Source organism: Tasmannia lanceolata, unplaced genomic scaffold, assembly GCF_043159265.1.
Source record: "Tasmannia lanceolata isolate RefF3 unplaced genomic scaffold, GAP_Taslan_0.1 ptg000044l, whole genome shotgun sequence".
NCBI classification, from domain to species: Eukaryota; Viridiplantae; Streptophyta; class Magnoliopsida; order Canellales; family Winteraceae; genus Tasmannia; species Tasmannia lanceolata.
Window position 1 is genome coordinate 19,328,507 of NW_027518721.1, and position 25,983 is coordinate 19,354,489.

Below are 25,983 nucleotides of genomic sequence, written 5' to 3' on the forward strand. Positions count from 1 at the left end.
AAGGAAGCTGTATAGACTCCCCTCTCTTGGCTCCATTCCCTTAACCCTAAGTTCTATTCGGACCATCTCAATGTCCAACCGGAACCCACCTTAGTTCGGTTGAGGAAGAGACCCTGCCATCCGACTAATAAAAGAACTCGAGGGAGCATAAGTGGGCGCAGACCCACCACACTCCCTCGTCACATGGTCTCTAAATATACCTCAACCGCTAGATATACCTGGATTACCTTTAGAAGCAACATCAATATTCAACTTTATGTTCAAGCTTCTATATTTAGACTAAGTAGCCTATATAATCCTAGGCACTAGGAAAGCCATTTGGTGGCTCAATCTTGTAGGAGACAATAGCCACCTCATCTAAATTAAATGAATAAGACAAAATCTGCTAAAAACCAGCCTAGTCTCCAACAAAAGTGAGCCTGGAAATGGCTTTCGGCAAAATGGCCAAGCTAATACAGGTAATCAACGACATGTTACTAGATAAATGAAGAAGACTTGGCCTGGTAAAAGCATCCAACATCATACAGCATGGTAACAGATGAAGAAGAATTACTTATGTTCCGTTTGGTTGCTGGGTTTTTTTTTTTCCTAGGATTTATGTGGGAGAATATTTAGTGGTGACATTAGCTTTTTTTTGGTGACATCAGCAAAATCTTGTCTTGGAAATGGTGGTCTCTCTTTCTCTCTCTGCCCCCTCTCTCCACTCATCATAATATCTTTCTCTAATTAATGCTTGTCCCCTCTTTTGTCTCCTACCTTTACCCACATAAATCCCAGGAAAAAAAAAAACCAGCAACCAAATGAGAATTACTCCTCTTACAACTTAGAGTAAAGAACAATAATTTTGAGTCCATTAATCCCAATCGGCTGCCACAATCTCAAACTAACAAGAACTCAATGTGAAGGAATGAAGTAGGAGCACGTTTCCATCTAAAATGAGGGATTTGCTAGGCAATTTCGAGGAAAGCCATTTTGCAGCTCACTTTGTTACGTGCATTGATAGGTCCACTTAGGAAGAATACATTAGTTTATATTTGATGTTATTTAGTCTCTACTCTCTAGTTGGTTGGTTGGTATGGATAAGAGTCTTAGAGATCTAGATTGGATAGGAATCTTACAGGATGTGGTTTGTGGTTTGTGGTTTATTAAGGAGTGAAGAAAATTATTCTGAGGAACTATGTTTTGCGCAGAAAGGAGAAGAACCCTTCCCTCGAAGCGGTCAAGAGGCTAATCTTTCCTCTAAGAAGATCAAATCAGATGCCAATCGGCCGGTTTGGGTTCGTAACACACACTTTTGTAGGAGAGAACAGCCACTTCACCTGAATTACATATAAGACAGAATATGCTTTCTATCTTGTAAAAGTGAGACTCGAAATAACCTTCCAAAATTCTTTTACTTGGAACAGCCCCCGCTAGGATAAAAGAGTAGTCATAAATATACTGGAGAGGTTGTCCCAAGTAAAAAGAGGGTCAGATATATCACTTCCCTGTTAAAGCATTCCTTTATTGGTGCGGGTAATGGGACCCACCTTTAAAATGAATGGGACCCACCAACTGCAATGCATAGCTGCGTGTTCGATTTCCACGAGTGTCACTAGCATTATAAAATCTTGTAACCTGACTCAAACTTGGCGGCTAAGTACGCGTATTTAATCAACAATCTTCCAAACGGAAAACCTAATCTCAAGCGCAAACCATCTAATCTACAAACACCAAAAACCCTAGAAAATTCCAGATAACAATCCGTTTCTCCTTCCCCTCTCCATCCTTACGTTTTTCATGCCCTAGAAAGATAAATTATAGACCGATCGATTGAATTACCCTAATTTTTTTTGTTCTCTAGGGCATTTGATTGATTGGTGAATTGATATCTGATGAGGACGATAAAGCTTCCAGAACCGCCAAGCGGATCTTTAGGAATGCCGGAGATCTTCGAAGGCGGGATTTACAGTGTCGTCCGACGAGCAGTTATAATCGGGAACGGTTTTTCCGGCGCGGAAAATCAGAGTATAGGGTTGGTTCGTGCTCTTGGATTTTCACATAAGCAATCATCTTTATATGTAAGTTTTTGTTCATATCCTTTTGTTTTAGGTATTGAAGATTTTATTTCCTTTTTCTTTTGAACCATTGTAGTTTTTTTTTTTTTTCTATATATGATTATATATAATTATGGGTTCGCTTGCGTAGATTGTTTAAGTTCTGCAAATAATTGAGTTATTGGTTGTAGTAGGTTTTGATTTTATTTCCTTTTTCTTTTGAAACATTGCGTGTCTAATTGGCGGTAACACAAATTGATATTCATGCACCATGTACATAATTAAGTAAAAAAACGCAACCTCTATCTATGTTACCCAAGGGAAAAGCTCTTGAACCCAACACATCCTTTGTAGATTGTTTAACTTCAGAGTTAGGTGGAAATGTAGGGTTTGCTGGTCTTTTTGTAGAGCTAAAATTCTTCCAGGGGCATTTTTTTTCTATAATTTAGGTTGGGTGATGCTTTTGCAAGATGTGGATGACATTTTCAACAATGGGGTGTTGCTAGTTGGACCCTGCAAGTGGCCAAGTTTTTGAGGTGGTGGTTGGGGGTAGGTATGGAGAATTTGCATGGCGGGTGCACTTATAGTCGGTGATGGGATGGTTTCAGCAAGGAGAAGCTTCTCGAAGTATTCGCTTGGTCAAGTTGGAAGTGGGTGTCTCTAAGGTGAACCTTAAGAAGTGGTTTCTCATCATTGGAGGTGCAAGCTCTTATGCCCCTGGAGCAACTGGGTTGTTTTCAATGGTTTTTTGTACTTTTGTCTAAGGAGGCTATTATTTTGATTCGGGAAGATCTAGGTGGGGCTCAGGGTGGGTTCCACTTATAGTATGATAAAATTCATATGAGTTTTCTGTCTTTTTAAAAAAAATAAAAATATGCATGGTGTTGCTTTTACTATTCCATTGCGTGTATGAGGGTTTGAGGCTACAATTACCGAGTATTTGAGGTCTCTTGGCGAGGTAACTTGTTGCCTCTTATTGCTTCTTACCTAGAGTATTATAAGGTTAAGGTTGAAGTATGGGTCTTCTCCTGCGTTGCATCACCACTAAAATATTGGTAGAGGGCATGTTTAATTCCACAGACATGCAACACGGTATGTGGTTCGGTCATCTTAGCCGTTGATTTAGTGTTTTTTTCTTATTGGAATATCGGGCACGTGCTATTTTTCTTTTAGATAGTTTTTTATTTAATTTAATAGCAATTTATTTAGCCTACATATGGGGGATGTCCACATCAGCATATGACCCTCCATACCCTTTTCCCATTGCCAACCTACCCCTTTAAGAATTAAGACCCTCTTTTATAACCTTTTAGCCCTGGCCCATTGACGACCACCTATTATAACCTTTTAGCTTTGACCCTCGCACTCATTCCCTAACCCCACTTAAACAAAGGCCCTCTTACGACTGCCATTTATAACCTTTGAGCCATGACCCTCTTACCTCATTCCCTAAACCTCACTTAAACAAAACCCCGCAGTATAAATGCCCTTCAACCGCACCAAAGTCACAGTATTGGAAATCGTGAAGGATACCCCCCGGTCAACATCCCTCTCTCCCATCTCTCTCTCTCATCCCCCTCCCACTCCAATTGATCTCTCTCTCTCTCTCTCTCTCTTAACTCCATCTTTCTCCATTCTATTTTCTCTTATTTCTCCTCTGCTCCCCTCTTCCACTACATCTTTCCATATTTTCTCCCTTCCCCACTTCTCCCCTCACCTTTCACCGACCCTCTCCAATCTTTCTTCCTCCTTACATCGTTTCCTCTCACTCACGCTCCTCTTCCCTGCCTTTCCTTCTTCACCTTTTTTGTCATCTTTTTACCCCTATCTTTTCCGTTTCTGATCTCAATTTTTTTCTTAATCTTGATCGCTTTCTTGATCGTGATCCCCCCCTTTTTGAATGGTAGCTAGTTATATTGACAAAAAGGAAAACAACCAAGCTGGTTGAAACAATAGAAAAGAAACAAGGCTGCAATCCAAAAGGAAATAGAGACATCAAGTTCAAGGGGGAAGTGCGTCAAAGATGTAGAAGCACGAAGTGGGTGCGGAGGTCTAGAGGTGTCAAAGGTTGGGAGCGTTAATATAATATTTTCATCATGTCTTTCAAAATTTAAATACATCAAAAAAATAGTAATTTCTAACAATCTTCGTAGCAATTTCTAATCATCCTCATTTTCATGCACTCTTTCCTCATGAAGATTTGCCCCTGTGCGGTGCCGTTGCGCCCCTCTTAGCCCTTATAAGGCGCTCACATCCGTTTTGAAGTTGGATGGAGGAATATCATCTGTGAAAGCTGGTCGATCAATCGCTGCGGATTTTGAATCTCATTTATTTATTCATTCACTTACTCATTTAATGCATTATTTACTAAAGTCATCCATTATCCTTTCAATAGAATGATTCTCCCCTTTAATCCATCTATCTCACCTTACTAAATAGAGGCCTTCAATCCCTCTTTGTCCAGCTTGAAGTCCGATCAAGGAATTGGTGCTTCCAACTTTTGAAAAGATAGAGACTTTCATCATGCTATTCGACCGGAAGGACAGGTGAACTTGCTTTCTTTCGGAAGCAGGAACTCCTTAACAATTATAAGAATTGCATGCCCGAAGATCAAAATAAATAGAAGCAAGAAATCCTTGATCGAACTTACATCCTATGAAATACACCCGCCCTTTCCAGCCTTACTCAAATAGGGGAGCATTTGATGTTGTCGGACCACAGTTTATGTTACTAAATGGGCTGAAGCCGAATCCTATGTATGTTACAATCACCTTCCTTAAAAAGAACATCATTTGCAGATTGGGTGTGCCTAAGGCAATTGTTACCGACAACGGCTCCCAGTTCGTCAATGAGAAAATAAAGTTGAGAAAATAGCAAAACTAAGTCTGTTGTCGCCCTTCTACCCTTTTTCTAGTAAGGGTGAAAAGCCCCTTGTATAGGTTGGGCGCTTGCCTGACCATAGTTCCACACTAGGAGCTAAAACTCAAGGAGATATTCTCTATATAACTCAGTTCCCTGGTTACTTGCTCTCCAAACCACCTGAACAACAGGTCCCACCCGCGCTGCTTGCCTGCTTGTTCTGCCCTCGCTTCCACATCTACTTAGCAAATCTACTTAGCTTCGTTGCCTGCTCTTCAGGGAAAGCTTTAATGTAATAAACAGGTAACGCTCCCCCGGTTTAGGAGAGTTAGGTTTTCTATATTATTAGAAAGCTAGCTACCAAAGAACTAGAACATCACTCACTACAGGCAAATAGGAAAAGCATTGGAATCTAGAAAGTTCCGTGGAATTCATAATTGCATAAAAGGAAGGAGTCAAAGTAGTGGCACTTTGAACAGCTGGAGGAGTTCGATGCAAGTAAGTTGGTGATGGGGGTACTAATGGAGTAATAGGAGCAGGCTGGGAATGCCATGACAGCGGTTTCTATCTTTTTGGGATCGCGCTCCCTGGAAGATCCTTCCTAAGGAGCGCCAAATCGCAGTTCCGGGTTGGGAGTGTACGGGTGTGGCTCTTTGGCTTAAATTCATGGGTATGCTCCCAGTCCCCATTGACGCGAGTTTGAATCCCCCTGGGCTTACCCAATGGGCGTGATTTATGAGTGATTTCGCGCATCCGTAGGGAATAGTCCCGCCCTAAAATTGGGGTGGGGATACCCTATGTCATAAAAAAGGATCTCTAATATGGGTCGATCAACTTCGGAACAAGCAAGACGATCTGCATCATTGTTAGTAGATCTCCTAACATGTTGGAATCAGACTTGATATCCCTCCAGTCTATCTTGGATCTCCTCAATCATATTCACAAACCTCCCAAGGTGAGAGCGACTCCCATTCATCCACCTGATAACACCGACAGACTCTCCCTTCTCAATAAGCCTACCCAAATTGCTGGATTCCGCGGATCTAATGCCTTGAAGCAGCAGTGCTCGCACCTCTCCACCTCGTTAGAGCCCTTTATCCCAATGGGTCTCGAAAATGCCATCTAATGAAAGAAGTCCCCCTACCCCATCTGGCCCGACTTGCCCATACTAGAACCATCGGAGTTAAGCTTCACCCAACCTAGGTTAGGATGAGACCTTATAAGCAGAAATCTTCCCTCGGGGTGCTGCTTCGACTCAGAACCTCGATTCGGCGCTCCTTAGGAAGGAGCTTCCAAGGAGCACAATTCCTAAGAGATGGAAACCGCTCACATAGCGCTCCCAACCCGCTCCTATTACTCCATTAGTAACCCCTTCACCAACTTACTTGCACCAAACTTCTCCAACTGTTCGAAGTACTTCATTGGAGCAAGCACAGAGGCAAATCTTCCGAAGGCATCAGGAAAGAGGGCATGAAAATGAAAATAGTTAGAAATTACTACTTTTGATGTAATTAAATTTTGAAAGATTTATATGCAGATACGTAAAACTTACTGTTTTTTGATGTACTTGAATTTTGAAAGACATATGATGAAAATATTACATTAACGATCCCACGGCACTCCCAACCTTAGACTCTTGTAGGCCCACTCCCATGCTTCCCTGTCTCCGCTCCCTCCCCTGCACCTGCTCCGTGCCTCTATGGACGAGACCTGTGTAGCAGTAATCAACTCCACCCTTTACTTGGAATAGCAACCTCCCTCCAGTTCCGTCTGAGATCTGAGCTAGAGGAAAATTTGATAATGATTCCCTTTCTCAATCTTGAGTCCCTGTTCTACCGATTCATCATTTATTTTCCCTTAACCTTAACCCTAATTATTTCCATCTTATTTCCCCCGCTTCGTACACTGAGCCTACCAAACCCTTCATTAGTCTTATTTCCTGTTAGGCTTAGGCACCTTTTGGGCCATAGTCATTAGTTAGTAGATCTGATTTGTTTGACAGGCTTATTTGCGTATCTGATTTCTTTCATTATTATTTGGATTTTCTTTTGATTAGAGCCTATTGTTGGAACTTTACTTAGACGGGTAGATTTTCTATTCATAAATTATTTTAAAAAGCAAAAGCAAAGCTTTGGATCTTTATGAAAATTCCTAAGAAGTAGGAATCTTCCCTCATGAGTGCCGTTGTCGCCTCATAAACACAATTCGGCGCTCCTTAGGAAGGAGCTTCCAAGAAGGGCGACCCCGAAGAGACGGAAACCGCTCCCATGACGCTCCCAACCTGCTCCTATTACTCCATCAGTTCCACCATCACCAACTTCCTAGAATCAAACTCCTCCAACTCTTTATCTTTAGAAGGCATGAGGAAAGAGGACACGAAAATGAAGATGGTTAGAAATTACTACTTTTTGACGTACTTAAATTTTGAATGATATATATGAAAATTGTTAGAAATTTTTATTTTTTTATGTATTTGAATTTTGAAAGATATATAAAGAAAATATTACATACACGTGGGAGATGACATTTTCGATGTACTTGCAGTTTACAGATGTGGGAGATAACATTTGGAAATTGGTTGAGATGGATAGGTGTTAGGGGTCTTCTAGGATGGGTCTTAGGGTGGGGTGGGAATGTTGGATTTAAAATTAGTGCAACGGACTTGACAATCATTTGATCATTGGTATTGATATCGTAATGTAAATTGTGATACCATTATGGATAAGGTTGCCTTTTGTCAGGGCTTATCATCTAAAGGTGGACACCCTAGTTATAAATTCTGTTTCGTTCCGGCCGGAATGGACCATAATTCTGGTTCTGATCCGGAATCCGGAATGGAACGACCATAAATTTTGTTCCGGCGGGAATTTCAGTCATTCCGCCTAGAATTCTCCATTTTTTCTGTTTTTTATGTAAAGTCATTTAAGTAAATGCCTTTACTATTTTTATTGTCCATTTACTTAAATTTTCATGTAAATAAGGGAATACCCCCCATTTGGTTAATTTAATTGTTTCTTTTTTCTTTTTAACAATTTTAGAATTTTTTGGTATAATTTCTATATTTTTTACTATTTTTTTTCGGACTGAAAAGTTTCGAACGAAATCTGGACGAAATGACCGGAATGACCGAAACATTTCGTCCCGGTGACCAAAATGAAATGGTCACCAGAACGATATTTACAACTAAGGTGGACACACGTCAGAGATAGAGCGGGTACACAGGGGAAGGGATAGGATGAGGATACCAATAATTACCAGTATAAAATTAAAATTTCTTAAATGAATTAAATGGAATTTTAAACTAAATGCGATGAAAATGGGATATGGAGGGCTTTGGGGAGATAATCTGATGCAAGAAAACTCAAATTGCCTAAAAAGGAGTGGAGAAGTAGGCCTTATGAATGGGTTGGGTTCTATTGGACAAAGAAACAATAAATTGAACGAATATAAATAAAACTATTCACTGATGTAACTGAAAACATGATTTAGATTATTAAATAAAGCTCTACAATTGGTTTGTGAACCTGGGATTTGACACAAGGAGGCAGAAAGAGAAGAGAGAAAAATATGAGAGGGAAATTAGAGAGAGAACGAGTGAGCAACTCTCCAATCCCACTTTAATATTTTTTGAGTTTATTTTGAGAAAAATGTGAAAAATAAAATTATTTTAAAATTATAAAACATTGAATAGTAAATATATAAAAGGTAAGAAAATATTTTTTTTAAAAGTAAATATATGCGGGATGATAATAAAAGGAAGCACACTTTCTTCTACAGGTCGAACATAAAAGAGAGAGGAGAAGAAAAGAAAAAAAAAGTGTTATACCTTTTGCAGGTCGAGTAGAAAAATAAAAAAGAGAGGGAAAGGAGTGAAAAAAGAAAAAAAAAGGAAAAAAATTCTTCTTCCATAGATAATCGCCACAAATAACCCTATCTTAAACTGCAAGGGTCTTCTTCTTTACTTCTTATAAAACCACAGACAATACAACATTGTCATCGATTGCCGAATTCTCAAGCAACTCAATATGAAGACACGGAAAATAAAAAATTATGTTGACGCCCGTAGTATATGTCATCTCTGAGATAGTGTTCTCTCATGACTTCAAGAAAGAAAGAAAATAGTCAAACATGAGGAGATTAGATTGGGAGATGGAAATTAGGGTTAGGGTCTTTGAAAGTGGGGAAGCAGTAGCGAGGGACTGAAGAGAAGCAGATGTCGCAGGTAGTGAAAACTTCTTCTTCACTGTATATGTGATGAGGGTTTAGGGTTGGGGTCGGGGTCGGGTGGGTTTTCTGCGTGTAGGTGGGCTCAAGAAAAAATAAAGGACGACAACACAACGCTGTCATCGATTGCCGAATTCTCAAGCAAGTCAATATGAAGACACAGAAAATAAAAAATTAAAAAGAAATCTCAAACATGCATTGAAGTAAACAAACATAATAAAGAATAACAAAATACCTAGTCGATGATGACTTTGGTATCGACAATGAGAAACTGGGATGCAGAAGAGCTCAATTGAGCTACTAAAAAATTGCAGGTCTTGCATGCTGAAGCTCCGCAGTAGATGTCATCTCTGATATAGTGTTCTCTCATGACTTGAAGAAAGAAAGAAAATAGTCAAACTCGAGGCGACTAGAGTGAGAGATGGAAATTAGGGTTAGGGTTTTTGAAATTGGGGAAGCCGTAGCAAGGGACTGAAGAGAAGCAGATGTCACAGGTAGTGAAAACTTCTTCACTGTATATGTGATGAGGGTTTAGGGTTAAGGTCGGGTGGGTTTTCTGCGTGTAGGTGGGCTCGAGAAAACAGGGGAGGACAATGAGAAAATCCGAAGATTTTTTAAGCTAAGAGAAGAGGCATAAATATCGCGAAACAAGGTGGGAAAAACCCTATAAAACTCAAATTTTCTTTTTGGCGATATTTTCATTAATATCACAAATCAACTTTTTCTCGTCTAATAATAAAAGCAATTTTTTTAATCTATCACCAACATTTTAGCAGTAAATCTCATGAAAGTAAGAAATAAAAAATCCTCTATTCTCAGCTGAATAAACTAGGATAATAGAAAGAGTGAAAGAGCAGCATCACAATGTTCTAGTCTTGTAGGAATGACAAGAACATCACACCACAAATAGATCTTGAGCATCACTTGAAAATAAAAAGAGTTCCCATTCAATACAGAAAGATATTAGAAATTACTGTCAATAACAATATGCACGAAAAAAAGAAGAGAACTCATTCAATATATAAAGATAATAGAAATTACTGCAAATAACAACATGCATCTTCTTAACACTTCCTAAACCCCAAAAAGCTTGTCAAGAAACTTTACAAGATCTTAACTAGAAAGAAATAAGTTACCCCTAACTTTCCTAACACTAAAACTAACATTTTTTTTAACGATACTAAAAATTAAGTTTCAGCCCCAATTTTGCTGTTCATGTTTTCTCTGTCCCTGACTTTTTTTTTGAAATGAAACATATGATTTCTTTCTCCCTGATAGGGCCCACAAAAACTTAAACCTTTTTTAAAAATGAATAAACATACTACACCACCCTATACATCATAGCACACCTCCCACGACTTTTGCTCAAACAAAGACCTAATGGTTCTTAAAACATAAAATAGAAAGAGAAAGTACTATTCTTTTCTTTTTTTCTAAATAAACCTAACCCAAAACCCATTGTAAAAATCAATAAAAATACCATAGTTTCCTATAACTACATTAATCAAACCTGTATTTTTTCAGGCCGAACAAAGCCGTTTAGAACCCTTTTTTTAAAGAGTGCTCATCATGACATGTATTTACTCTAGGTTTTGGTGGATTTTATCATAATACACACACATACACAAAAACATGCATGCATGCATGATACCTGTTTTATATCCATTTTGCATCTGTAATCCTATTTTTATATTCTATTCAGGATGCACTCTCTCCTTTCCTTATGGTTCACTCATAATCTGGTCGGAGATGATCTTATTTCCATGCTTTTACGTATTACAGACACAGAAGTCAAAGATATGGAGCTTTTTTATTTTTTGCCGCCTTGATATTCTCCTTTTTGTTCTCTTCGTTGTTGTTTCGCCTTTATTCGTTTTTGCTATTTGCTTTTGTATTTTTTTCTTGGTTTGACTGCCTCGGTCTTTCCTTCTTTAATGAAAATATGTCACCATTTGAAAAAAAAACTATGTATTGTAATATTTGTTTGAGTGTTAATTTCGATCATTATTACATTTCTGACTCTCTCTGATTTTGTATATTTTTGGTGATATATTATGTAGGGATAGCTACCACATGTCACTATGTTTTTGTTGACAATTCACTGCTTGTGTTCCTTTGCCTTGTGGTCATTAAGTAGTGTCTTCTTTACCATGCACGCGGCAAATTACCTTTACAACAATGGCAGTAATGTTAGTATTTTAACGAGTCTTATTTTTTCCTATTTTTTCACACTTGATGAGATATTGCAGCGTGTTACTAGACCGAGAGGAGGGATTAACGAATGGCTCCGATGGCTCCCAGTCTCTCTCCACAAAAAGGTATTCTACGTCATTAAGCGGCTTTTTGGTGATGCACAATTTCCTATGACAATCGGAGGGAAGAAACTGGTGCCATTTCCAGCCCAAAATGGTGGAATTGCTGGCTTATCATCTGTGTTAGAAGCTGATGCCAAACAGATTGCAACAATGGCTCATGAGACTTTTGAGAAGTATGACTTTCTTAATATTTCTTACGAATGCCTTTTTTTCTTATTTCTATGTATTATTGAGTTTGTGGGGCAGGGCTGAAAATGTTGTTGTAAACAACGCATTTATTCATGATATATGGTATCTCAAGAAATGAGAAACTTGTTTTTTTTTTTTTTTGAACGATAGAAATGAGAAACTTTTCTTAGTTATCATTTTAATGTTAGCATTAGACTTGCTAATTGAAATAACCAACAAGGTTTGTTATATTTATTAGATGATGTCTCCTAGTTAGATTCAGGTCGGAGTTCCCGTTTTTGGCTTTTACTTAGGGTAAATAAAAATGATGGCTCAAGTGCTGTTTCATTAGCAGTGTGAGTGAATAAATGTGCCTGTAAATGTAATACAGGACAAGGGCATCAACAAAAGCCTGAAGCCATTAGGACGTATTTGAGGATAAATAAGGGATAAGAAAATAAGGAGCCTAAATGCTGTTTACTGCTGACATTAGCATGATGTCAGCATGATGGCTTCTGATGTCAGGGTCTAACAGATTCAGATGAAGTTAAATTCTCAAAAGCTTGCTGTTTTTCATGCTGGGAATTGTAAATATTTTTCCAGAATTTTTTATGTCATCTAGAAGGATTTTTACTTTTAACTTTTGACTATATATAGAGGCCATGGAGCAGTTCATAGGCCACAAATTTGTGGGTTATCTGTTACAGATTTTTTTTTGCTGGAATTTCCACGGTTATAGTCATATTATCTAGCTATTTCCACTTCGGTTTGTATATATTATCCAGCTACTTTTCTCCTCTCGAGGTGGTCAAAGACTGGGACGGTAACATGATTGATGCTTACTGCAAGGAAGATTTGCATCATCCAAGTTTTCATGTGCTGTCATTTTTGTAGCAGTCCGAAATTTTCACTTCCTGCAAGGAAGATTTGCATCATCCAAGTTTTCATGTGCTGTTATTTTTGTAGCAGTCTGAAATTTTCACTTTCTGCAAGGAAGATTTGCATCATCCAAGTTTTCATGTGTTGTTATTTTTCTAGCAGTCCGAAATTTTCTACAGTGAAATTTTTTAACTTTCAATCCGATTCCTATGGATTTGATGGCTGATTTTGTCCTGGCTCTGATATTTCATTAAGTGAATTTCAGTATCAGTACTAGTTCAGAATATTGAAGTTTCTTAAATAATTGATCCAGTTAGTTACTTAATTCCTGGGCATTTCTCAGCGGCAAGGTGACTAATATTATTAAAATCCTAACTGGATGTAGGATTTTACTATGCCAAAATGGTTATGAACTATCGGCTTCTAGGGAAAGGTGAAATCGTCAACTTTTGTGGCTTAAAAATGTAATGGCCTTTTTGGAATAGTTTGGAATAAAGTCATATCCAATTAAGAGTTTCGGGATCTGGTTTTCTTGAAACATTTTTATATATTCCTGTTTTGCCAAAGTTGTTTGGCTTATGTGCTTAAGTGATAGTAGCCTTTAGACATGATTTTCTTTTCCATTCTGTTGTAGAATTTTTTTTCTATTTGTCTATAATATTCCGTTATTATATTGGAGCATGACACTTTCTTCAGTTGCCATCCTCACCTATCTTATATAGCTATGGTGTGGTTGACATTCTTCCATGTTATTTCAATTTTTTAATTCCTTAAATTCCCCCTTTATCAAAGTTTCATGACGTCAATGCACCATGAATTTTTTTTTTTTGACATAATTCTTTCTTTCAGGGAAGGCCCTCTATTAGTGGTTGCTTCTGGTCGGGATACCATCTCTGTAGCGAGTACAATAAAGCGTTTAGCACCCCAAAATGTCTTCGTTGTTCAGGTTTGTGAGTTGAACTTATTCTATTGGCATAATCAAGGTTGCTAGGGCGGGAATCGAAAGCGGGATTCGATTCGGGATTCGAAAGCGGGAAGCGAAGGCTCCAGGGGATGGTTGGGAGCGGGAATCGTGGGTTTGCCGGAGAGTCACTGGAGATTCACTAGAGAATCGCCGGGAGTCGCTGGCGAGTTGGGATTCGCCGGGGAATCACGGTTCTAAAATTTGGGAATCGGGGTTCCCATAAAGTGGGAATCGAGGTTCCCATAAATTGGGAATCAGGGTTCCGACGAATCCGAACTCCGATTCTCAATTTTCGGGGATTCGAACCGATTCCCGAATCGGATCCGCATACCGGGGAATCGCGATTCCCCAGTCCAGGGAACGAATCCTGCTTCCTTGGGCATAATGTTTATCACATTCTTCTGAACTGTATTAGGAGATATTTGTTCATGCAATGATCTAGCTAGTTTCTGAACTAGCATGCATTATGACTATTTTATGTTGCATTTTTACTATCATTGCACCATTTGTAATCTATGTGTACCTCATCATGTGTTTTATGCAGTAAACCTATCTTTTGACTCACGGGATGCACACATATTTTTTCATTATGAGAAACACCATTTTTTCAAGCTCCCATATCCACATGGTCTGAAAGATTAGTTTATTTCATTGAAATATGAATTTGCTTATGTTGAATAACCAAAAAAGTTTGCGAGTTTGTTGGGATTGGCTAATGCTCTAGTCTTTGCTGAATTATTATCACTCATGTTATTGATTGTTCTCCTTGATGTATTTTTTCTCTTTTGTCATACCATCTTTACTGTTGTGTTTCTAGATACAACATCCAAGGTCGCATTTGAACAGGTTTGATCTGGTGGTCGCCCCTCATCATGATTATTACCCATTGACTCCTGCTGGACAGCAGCAGATCCCTAAGTTTCTACGGCGCTGGATAACACCACGTGAACCTCCTGATAGGCACGTGGTATGCGTCTTCTCTTCAAAGCCTATCCAATCAGATATTCTACCTGAGTATCTTTGATCTAGTTATGTAGTACATTTGCAATTGATCTTTTTACATATTTTGCTCACAGGTTTGAAAATTTGGAATCTCAGGTCCTCACTGTGGGAGCACTGCATACGGTTAATTCTGCTGCACTTCGGATCGCTGCCACTGCCTGGCATTATGAGTTGGCTCCTCTACCGAAGCCCTTGCTTGTGGTTAACATAGGGGGGCCTACTAGTAAGTGTCATTCCATTTCTATGTTTAATGTTTATCAGAATGATAATATCTGTTTGCAACTGTAAACATTTGGCTGGGTTTCGATGCAACTCTCCATGTATTTCTAGCATTTCCCATGAAAAGATTGAACTGCTTTCATCTATATGAGGACTTAATGTAATTGCATGAATTGAATTCAATTGTTCTTACTTTTATGCTCTGTTTACTTGCCCCTACCACATGAATTTAATTTCACGTTTTCTTCTGTTTGCTCAATTTACATGTCCGCATTTTTCATTAATATCCTAAACATCCAATGTTCTGTAAAATGTATTTAGAGTTTTTATTTCTTTTATTTTTTTTAATCTTTTTTTGAATGAGGTATGAGGATATAAGTTTACTTGTATTAGAATTTTCCAGAAAGGTTTCTGGTAAGATTAAATCGTCAACTGAATTAACATTTTTTCTTCGTTTCTGCTATTATCACATTGTGTATGGTGCAGACAAAATTCATAATTTCTTTTCAATTTTTGGAATGGTGTAGCCAACCATAATTCACCTACATTGTTGAACTGGCTGCAAGGATTTTAGATGGCTTCAGAGTTGCCAACCATGTCATTTGTGCGGGTTGCGGCCCACAATGACACATGAGGTTCTGTTGTTCCTTGAGTGAAAAATAAAGAAAAAGGAAAAGCTGCACCAATCGCTCATTGGAGTATAAATGACTGAATTTAAAGTGTGTAGAAGTTTTGACACAAAGTAAATGGCAGCAATGTAAATATTAGAAAGGTAAATGACGTAAATTAAATGTCAAACAATAAAAAAAGTGGACAAGGCATTTGTTAACTGGTGTTAGTATCCGTTGCAGTTGTAGCGTAGGAAGAAGAGTGTGGCTTTACCTATGTTACATGTTCGGGATGATCTCTACTGGTAATCTCATGACATTGAATTAGAAAGCGAACATTTAAACTAAGGGGATTTTTATATTTACTTGGTAAAATTCTGGCAAAGTTTCGGCTTAGGAGAGATAATTTCTGGTGAAAATTTGGTAGAGCTTCTCTACACTGTGTGAGGGGGAATAAAATGAAAAGAAAATATGCCATGCAGATGCAAGGTTAAGTCTAATCCAGCCCCATTTGGATCTTGCACCTACCATCGACTGGAATAGGGGGAACTACGATTGATCTTTTGGACTAGCCTATGGAGTACATTACTAGGAAGTAGAAAATTGAAAATATGCCTGATCTGCAAAAGCAATGAATGATAGGAGAGGGGAGAGTAGGGGATGTTCCAGCTTTTGTGTTTTGAGTTTGATCTTATTGATGAGTTGCCTTTAATGTGCTTAGAGGATCTTCCTTACTCCTCTTGAATGGAGGGGGTTAGTGGGCTTAGTGCTGTAGGGAGTAGGTGATTAGGGGCAAGGTTTTAAATTTCGGTTTCGGTCTCAGTCGCTACGGAAATGGAAATGTTTCTGTTCTGGTTGAAAATTTCAGTGGAAATCCTGTAAAATCAAGGAAACATATGCATATGATAGAAATTAATGATGAAACTTCAGAAAATGCTTGTATAAGCACAAATACACACTTAAAAACCATCACATAAGGAAGACAACCATAATGGTTAGAAAACATCGAGCACCTAATTCACATTCGTGCATGTCTGATAATTAAGTACGCAGAAAGTTTCACATGTAATTCACTGTCGTGCATGTCTGATAATTAAGTACGCAGAAAGTTTCACATGTAGTTCATATAAATATTTATACATATATATATATATATATATAATCATGATTTTGATTTATTTATTTTGGTTGTTTCAGTTTCGGTGGGATTAGAAATAGAACCATTTCGGTCATTTTGTGTCTGTTTCAATGGAGATTAATTTAAAACCATGATTAGGGGGCTACTTAAGACAATTGAATAGGGATTGGGTAATTAGATGGGAGTTAGACAGTATTTTGGCAATTTTTTAGGGTTTATAGAGGTAATTGGGTAGGGTTCTACTTCGAAGTTCGGAGCTTTGTTTTCATGGGAAAATCACACTCCCGAATACAGAAGAGGTTACATTTGAGTCTTTGGATGTGAACTTTTGTAATGTGTCACAAAAACCGTTTTCTGAGTATGAAATCAGGCTGTCCCTCTTCTCCACAAAAAGACATAAAGCTCCTAGGCCGCACAACTTTTCTATGATGATTTTCCAGGAGTCTTGGGATTGGATTAAAGTGGATACTCTTGTAATGTTCAGTGAGTTTATGATGGAATGAGTCTTGGGAGAAGCACGAGAGCCATGCTTATTACCTTGATTCCTAAGAAAGATGTGGCAGATAGTCTTGTTGATTTCTTTCCTATCAGTTTAGAGGGGGAGGAGCGTCTACAAAATTCCGGTGAAAGTGCTGCAAATAGGCTTCTCATGGTGTTGGAAGCCATTATCCTGAAGCTCAAAATGCATTCATCAATGCAAGAATCATTGATTGTGATTTGTTGGCCAATGAGTGTCGATTTCTATCATCGATGTGGGAGGATGGGTGTCCTTTGCAAAATCGAGATGGAAAAAGGCTTATGAAAGAGTGGAATGAGGTTTTCTTGAGTACCTCATGGGCAGAATGGGGTTTGGAGATAGATTGTGTGGGTGGATGAAGAGTTGCTTGTATTCTGCCCGTGTCTCCATCTTGGTGAATGGATCTCCTAGAGGCTTTTTTAAAACCTCTTGAAGTCTTCATCAAGGAGATCCTCTATCTCCTTTCCTGTTCACTATAATGGCGGATGCACTTGGCTGAATGATAACTAAAGCCAAATCTAGTGGTCTGAATGTGGGATTCACTATTAGTAGCCATGGAGTGAAAATTTCTCATCTTCAATATGCTGACGATACCTTAAAAAGGTAAACAAAATATTCGATAATAAAACAGAATGTCACACTAGGCATGGTACAAAAACGTGTTGACACACCCACATTAAGTCTGTCATTTCTAGCAGTACATTTAGAATTGTCCAAAGGAGTTTTGATAAATTCAAAGTGTCAACCAAATCATAGAGTTTCATTAATGTATTGTGGGGGATAGAGCTTATGGAATAAAAATTTTACCTTTTCAAAAAAAAAAAAAAATTGTAATAAACTTAATGCTTTAAGTAATAAATTGTGTTTTTAATTAAATCTGGATGATAGAATGATTTTTTTTATAATTTTCTGTGTTACGGAGCATTGAAACGGACAAAACACCTGTGTTACGTAAGATAAGAGAAAAGAAGAAAATAGTGAGTTAGGGAAAACTCCCCCTCACTTATGTATTTATATAAAGCTAAGAGAAGTACAAAGACAACTATGCCCTTAGGCAAATACGCTATATCCAACACTCTCCCTCAAGCTGGAATGTAGATATTATACATTCCCGGCTTGCTACAATTATCATTTAACTTTGACTTATGTAAGGATTTGGTGAAAATGTCTGCTAACTGGTCCACAGATCGAGAAAAGGAAACATGTATCTCGCCCCTATGGATTCTCTGGCGAATAGAATAAAATGGCAATCAACTTCTATATGCTTGGTTCTCTTATGGAAGACGAGATTGTTGGCTATGTGAATCGCAGCCTTATTAGTTATTATCACAGTAAAGCTGAGCTGGAGAAGTAGCAGAAAAACCAATCTCTGACATGAGGGACCATAACCAAAGAAGCTCCCCACTCGTATGGGACATAGCTCGGTACTCTGCCTTGGCGCTAGACTTCGAAACTATCTCTTGTTTCTTACTTTTCCACGATACTAGATTGCTGCCAACAAAGGTCCAGTAACCCGTGTTTGATCTCCTATCTGCTGGAGATCCTGCCCAATCTGCATCACAAAATCCTTCCACCCTTAAATGCTCATTTTTCTTGAATAGTGTTAACTTACTAACTTCTCCAAAAGCTTAAGCTGTTGGAGAAAGGCGTTATTTATCTTTTATACTTCAACACTCCCCCGCACGTGTGGCCCACTTGGCAAACACTTGGCACATGTGGTCCCGCTTTGGGCCGACCATCGGATGTGGATTTTTGCTATCCGGGAGGTTTGAACTCTAGACCTTTGGTTCTGATAGAACTCGCCCTCAAAAGCTAGCTGTTAAGGGGGAGGGAACACATTCCCTTATAAGCCCATCCACATCGTTACACTTTTCTGATGTGGGACTATTTTGCTTTCACGTGGAACCCCCCAACAATCTCCCCCTCCAAGTGGAAGCACCGTGGATAATCTTGCCCCTCCACGCGGCAGGAATGTGGGAACTACGAGATCTTCCCCGAGGGATTTTTCCGTCCTCAGAGGCATACCAGGGTTGCCGAAATCTTCCCCGAGGGATATTTCCATCCTCGGAGGCTCAACCTTGGTTACCACGTGCCCGGCTCTGATACCACTGTTGGGACCCGGGTAGAACTCGCCCTCAAAAGCTAGTTGTTAAGGGGAGGGAACCCATTCCCTTATAAGCCCATCCACATCGTTACACTTTTCCGATGTAGGACTATTTTGCTTTCACGTGGAACCCCCCAACAATCTCCCCCTCCAAGTGGAAGCACCGTGGACAATCTCGCCCTTCCACGCGGCAGGAACGTGGGAACTACCAGATCTTCCGCGAGGGATTTTTCCATCCTCAGAGGCATACCAAGGTTGCCGAGATCTTCCCCGAGGGATATTCCCATCCTTGGAGGCTAAGCCGGGGTTACCACGTGCCCGGCTCTGATACCATGTTAACTTACCAACTTCTCCAAAAGCTCAAGTTGTTGGAGAAAGGCGTTATTTATCTTTTATACTTTAACAAATAGCAAGCCTTTTTCGGTGCCCCTTTCAAATAGTGGAGAATTTGAACTATTGTTGCCCAGTGAGAGGTACGTGGAGCACTCAAAAACTGGCTAACTATCCCAACTGCACAAGAGATATCTGGGCGAGTAACAGTGAGATAAATAAGTTTCCCAACCAGACGACGGTACCTGCCAGGGTCATCCATCAAGTCTCCCTCTTCTGCAAGCAACTTAGTGTTTGGATCCATTGGAACATCAGCAGGCTTTGCTCCCACAAATCCAGTCTCCTCTAACAAATCTAGCACATATTTTCTCTGAGAAAGAGATAAACTGCTACCAGAATAAGCTACATCAATCCCTAGAAAATATCATAGGCGACCAAGGTCCTTAGTGGAGAATTCTGCCTGTAGGAAAGTCTTCAGTCTCTGTATACCAACCATATCACTGCCTGTAATAATAATATCATCCATATAAACTATGAGGAGAACATGTCCTGCATCAGAGTGACAACTAAAGAGATGTCATCTTCAGTTTGTAGGCTACGCAAGTCCTTGTATGGGCTCAAACAGTCTCCTAGAGCATGGCTTGGGCGTTTTAGTGATGCTGTCATGCGATTTGGCATGAGACAATGTGCAGTGGATCATTCTATCTTTAGTTGTTGCTCTGATACCATGTTACGTAAGATAAAGAGAAAAGAAGAAAATAGTGAGTTAGGGAAAACTCCCCCTCACTTATGTATTTATATAAAGCCAGGAGAAGTACAAAGACAACTATGCCCTTAGGCAAATACGCTATATCCAACAACCTGTGCATCTTGTACCTTTGATCGAAACGAAATGGCTAACGGAATGGTGTTCATAACTATATCCCCAATAAATATGGGTATTATACAGGCAGGGTAGCCAATCCCAAGGTCCTAGCAGGATAGCCAATACCTAGTTCTGCGTATCCAAAGATTTTTGTCTCCATGGCTAATAGCCCCCAATACCTAGTTCTGCGTATCCAAAGATTTTTGTCTCCATGGTTAATAGCCCGAGGATTTGACAATCCTTATTCTTTAGGATTATTCCATTCGTCTCGCATTCCTCTCTCTCTCTCTCTCTCTCTCTCTCTCTCTCTCTGCGGTAACAGAGCATTTTTAGAGGAACAACTTTTAGCATTTCTCTATGTAAATATACAGTAGGGTAATACGGGCCAATACACAGTTTCTTCTATCACCAGTCCAAATGTCTAATATGTATTGTCCAGCATGGGATATTTTACATAACGAATAAATAGCCACAAATGATAAACACAACACAGTGCACCTTGCATGTGATCCTTCTGGTAAGAATGCCATTGCTTAGAGAATTCAAACCAAAAGGGATTTAAATTGATTCTCAAGGTTTTGATCTGGATTCTGGAATGTATGTACATGATTTTAAATAATTACCACCTTGCATGTGATCCTTATGGTAAGAATGCCATTGTTTAGAGAATTCAAACCAAAAGGGATTTAAATCGGTTCTCGAGGTTTTGATCTGGATTCTGGAATGTATGTACGTGATTTTAAATAATTGCATATAATTATCAGTTGTAATTATAACCCATCTACCATTTATCAGGCTGTATTATGTACCTGTACTTCATAAACTTCTATAAAAATAGTATGGCAGCATAAAAAGGATTGCTTCTTAATATAAAAAAAAAGGATTCCTTCTTTATTTGAAGAAAGATTCAATAATAATCCCATTTTCATCGTGCACTATACTTTTTGCTTGCTGAAACTGATTCAGATGTAATTACACATTTACACGGTCATCTAATACAGTCTCTTTTTATTTCAAGGCCATTGTCGATATGGAGTTGACCTTGCCAAGCAGTTAGCAGATTCCCTGCAGAATGTTCTTGCAAGCTGTGGAAGTGTGAGAATATCTTTCTCTAGGAGGACTCCTCAGAAGGTAATTCTATATTTTGTTCATTTTCATCTTCTCACCTGTGGGTCCATAGGTTCTGCATTTTACAATCTGCTCAGTGACAGTTTACAATTTTATATTATTCCATCAACAGGTATCTGATATAATAGTGAAAGAATTTAGCAACCATCCAAAGATTTACATTTGGGATGGAGAAGGTAAATTCAGTAGCTATATTCTACAAATGAGCAAAAAATATAAACTTTTCAGTTTATTTGATTGGTTGGCATGTACTGTTGATAATTTCAGATCCTAATCCACACATGGGGCACCTAGCATGGGCTGATGCTTTTGTCATCACAGCGGATTCAGTTAGCATGTTGAGTGAGGCTTGCTGCACTGGGTATGTTTGGAGATTCCCTCAATGATTCAGTGGATCCGTTTTTAATGTTCTCATGTTAACTAGCCCTATTTTTGTTGATATCGTAGGAAGCCTGTCTATGTGATTGGAGCTGAGCGATGTACGTGGAAGTTTTCAGCCTTTCATAAGACTCTGCGGGAACGAGGCCTGGTGAGGACATTTACAGGCATGGAAGATGTAAGTAATCAATCATTTTCCCTTCTACTTAGCTGGTATGTAGTTCTTCACTCAATCACCAAACAATCCATGGGTGGCTTGCAGAATTTGTGCAACTCCTCTGTTGTTGCCAACATAGGAGAAATGATTCTACACACTTAAAAGCATCCTTTTCCCCTATTCACAGGGACAGAACATTCCCTCAATTCTTACTATGAAACTAAACTAGCAAACTGAGGCTCTCTGTAGGAAATACCAAAATGCACTGGAAAAATAGATATGCCCCTCACCTGGATAAAATGTTCTAAAAACTTGACTGGACTGGCCAGTTCAAGTCTGCTTCAACTGGAAACCGCAGGTCCAGTTGTCCAGTTAGCCTTCAATAGTTGCTTTCATGGTTTTTGGGTGATGGACCTACTGGACTGAACAATTTTAACATGAACCTTGTGTTTATGCTGACCAAAACTGTTCATGATAAAGGCTGCTATTTTCAGTTTCCAATTTTCTATCGATTTTTGTCTCTGTCAATGGAACTAAGGTGTCTATGTAGGTCTTTACTCTGTCAAACGATTTATAAGTTTGAAGACTTTTTTTTTTGTTTAAAAGAAAGCAAATTTAATTCCATAAGATGTCAATTACAAGGGACAAGACGCCCCCAAATGAGGTGTAAACAGAACCCTCGCTGCATAGTATCCCAAACTACAAAAAAGTTTTTCAAATTTTCACCCACTACCTCCCCATTCTCTATGATGATCTCATCACTGTTCGCTCCAGCTTTTGCCAAAACATCGGCCATTTCGTTTGCGGATCTTCTTTTGTGAGTGAGTTGAGGCTGAATAGCCCGAACAAGATCCCTGATTTCGTCGATCTTGTTAGCCAGACGGCCTGGTCCACATCCACGATTCGCTGCCCACACGATAATATTGGTAGAATAGCCTTCCATGATCAATGGACCCGAGTTTGAGCTGCATACCACCTCAATCTGAAAAGGAATGCTGTCTCCTCCGCTTCATTTGCATCACATATGCCTGCTAGTCCCGAAAAAGTAACTATAACCCGACCGTTATGATCACGAACAACACCCCTGATACCAGCCCTCCCAGGGTTACCAAAAGAAATCCCATCGAAGTTAAGCTTATAATAGCCCGCCAGTCGTGGTTCCCACCACGGTGAGATGATTTGTTTACTTTTTTTTCTCGCATGCCACCGTGTTCCAGTTGCGAAGGATTGTGCCTACAAAGGTAAACCCCCTTTTACCTGTGCCCATGCGATGATAGATATCCTGACGTCCAAAGCCATGTACTGATGTGTCCTCTCCTTATCATTGAAAATTCTATTGTTTCTCTCCATCCAGAGGTGCCATTTAACTGCATAAGGGATAGAGGTCCACATTGATTGCCCAATACATCCTGAAAAAACGCCAGCCCAATTCAACAGAACTTTCGTAACTCTTTTTGAAAAACCCAAGACATTCCAAAGAATTTCAGAATGTCCATCCATACATGATGAGCGTAAGAACAGTGCAATAATAAATGGTCCAGTGTTTCTTCGGAACATCGACACTTGACGCACCAGCTTGCTAATCGGAAATCGGAATCCTCACCTTTTGAGTCTATCAGCCGTGTTGATGCCACGGTGTACCATTGTCCCTTTCGAGTCCCTCTCATAAAAAGTCCGGCTGTAGCTTCTCAATACTATCTGCCACCTTTGCAGTTATTTTGAATACGGAAATGAAGTAGAACGGCATATTCGTGCGTGCCGATTTGATAAGTGTTATTCGCCCACCGAATGATAAATAATTCCGCTTCCATGTCGCAATTTTCCTCTTAATGCGCTCTATAACAGAGTCTCATAAATTCTCCTTCAGAATTCCAAATCCAAGTGGCAGACCTAGATACCGCAGAGGTAATGTTACCTCCCAGCATCCCAAAAACCGCACAAAATCACCTACGATCGATGACACAATGTTAATACCGGCCACTGTACTTTTTGCGATATTGATCTTCAACCCCGTCATAATCTCGAACCACCAGAATAATCTCTTGATGTTGATAATTTGTTGGCGGTATTCCTTGATTAATAAGACTGTATCATCAGCGAACTGAAGGTGTGAAACCGCGGCAGAATTACTTGCTGGTTTGAGCCCAGAAATATATCCACACGCTTCAGCTTTAGACACGAGCACATTAAGAGAATAAGAGATTCATCCACTATGATAAAAATATACGGGAAAGGGGATCCCCCTGTCTTAAGCCACAGGTGCTTTGGAAAAATCCTTCCGGGTTGCCATTGATGAGCACCGAGAAAGATGCAGAGAGAAACACTGACATCAATTGACTCCATCTGAGTCCAAATCCCATTAATATAATCCAGGACTCCCCAATCCACATGGTCATAGGCCTTTTCAGGGTCAACCCTTATCAGGATGTCCCTTTCATGCTCCCGCCGCATCGTGCCTAACATTTCTTATAAATTTTAAAACTGAAGGCAAGGAAAGAAACCTAATACCCCTTATAAATAAATGTATTCTTCCCCTACATATATTTCCCCTTTGTTAGCCTCCTGTTTCTCAAAGGTCATGTTTGGCAACCATGAAAAAAATATTTCATGGAATATTCAGAGGCCCAACTCTGTGAGGGGCTTAGAAGGAGGGTGAGGGAGAGAAATGAGTGGGTGGGAGTAGTGATAGCATATAAAAATCCTTAAAAACTGGTGAAAAGAAAATACCCACTTGGAATTGGTTTTTGGTTTTTCTGTTTTTTAAGAGCTTCTCATGCTCCCTTTACTCACACCTTCTCAAGGCTCTCCATCTCCTGCCTATCTCTTACAACCGGCCCCACCAATGTTACAGGGAATATTTTCTCATTGTGGCCAGACATGGCCTATTTCTTACATTTTTGTCTTGTTTTTTATTTTTTACTAGAAGCTAAACTATCTTATACAAGAACTGATTATCTACTTCCAATCTTACAGCCCTTCTTTTCATTTGAATACTACCCTTATACTTTGGTAAAGCATTTTATCTAATTTTAGGGAAAAGGGTTGGCAATTGTCGACAACCATGAATGGCTAGTTTGTCATATGGAAACTGCTCATCATAGAAACAAAACATTTGACCTATTTTCATGTGAAATAGAGGTTTTCATGTGTGAGATCCCCGTTCAAAATTGCTACCTGCAAAAGTAGCTATCACTTCCAATTTTCTAAACAAATAAACAAAAGACCAACTTTAATATGGTGAGTCACTTATGCCCATTTTTTTTTCCTGAACTTCCAGATATCAGATAGTTGGAGCTATCCTCCCCTCAATGACACCGGAGACGCAGCTGCCCGTGTACAGGAAGCACTCGCCGAGCGTGGATGGACCTTGCGGCGCTAGTGAATATTGAGTATTTTGTTATTTTCTTTTCCCTTTTGCCTGCTATTTATCATTTTTCCATGTGACATATACCCACAAAAATTATATTTTGCTGTGAGATGTCATGTTTCTGTTTTGAAGTGTTCTAGCAGCAGCAGCCAGGCTTGTAAAATAAATAGAGATATATGTGTGGCAGCAATCTTCTGATTTAGCATTTTGTCTATACCAAATTTTTTACTGAATAGGATTCAAGCGGATGTGAGAAGCTGAAAAACATTAAAAGACAAGGATTGATTGTTGGTGTTCTTGATCAGAATTGTGAAATAAAGAAAAAATATCTTTATTATCAATTATTTCAGAATCTTTAATTTTTAGTAAAGCGTTTAAAAGGTGTTCTAAACATTTTTTTCTGGTCTACTTTCTAACTTTCGGGGTTGTGCCTCTAGCTCAGTTGGTTAAGGCTTTGTTCTTCAACCTTGCTGTCAGCAGTTGAATACCATGTTATCAGCATTCAACACTACTGTATTCTGATGAGGGCACTCCTCACTTTATTAAAAGGACGGTATGGCCTGCACCATAGGATGATCCAAACTGTCCATTAGATGGGCCACAGCCTAAATAGGTTGTGCCCCAAAAATCATTTCCATAGGTTGATCCTAACCCTCTGATTTGAATGTTAGAGGGTTGATCCTAACTCGGTTAGGATCAACCTATGGAAATATTTTTTGGGGCAT

General features: G+C 39.2%; 1 protein-coding gene across 1 annotated transcript; it reads left to right on the plus strand.

Moving 5' to 3' along the window:
• The first annotated feature begins 1,645 nt into the window (after positions 1-1,645).
• LOC143863893 (mitochondrial fission protein ELM1-like) lies at positions 1,646-25,457 on the plus strand. The gene is made up of 10 exons (XM_077374670.1): positions 1,646-2,060; positions 11,369-11,607; positions 13,331-13,427; positions 14,263-14,412; positions 14,544-14,670; positions 21,247-21,359; positions 21,469-21,532; positions 21,624-21,717; positions 21,804-21,912; positions 25,169-25,457. The coding sequence occupies exons 1-10, from the start codon at positions 1,875-1,877 to the stop codon at positions 25,268-25,270; spliced, it is 1,281 nt and encodes a 426-aa protein (XP_077230785.1). The 5' UTR covers positions 1,646-1,874; the 3' UTR covers positions 25,271-25,457.
• Positions 25,458-25,983: the final 526 nt, after the last annotated feature.

Bases quoted from the DNA above. Each gene is read 5' to 3' on its own strand.
- LOC143863893 (XM_077374670.1), top strand. From the start codon at position 1,875: ATGAGGACGATAAAGCTTCCAGAACCGCCAAGCGGATCTTTAGGAATG. The intron at 13,428-14,262 runs GTTTGTGAGTTG...TTGTGTTTCTAG, and splicing joins AAAATGTCTTCGTTGTTCAG to ATACAACATCCAAGGTCGCA. The intron at 21,533-21,623 runs GTAAATTCAGTA...TGATAATTTCAG, and splicing joins TTACATTTGGGATGGAGAAG to ATCCTAATCCACACATGGGG.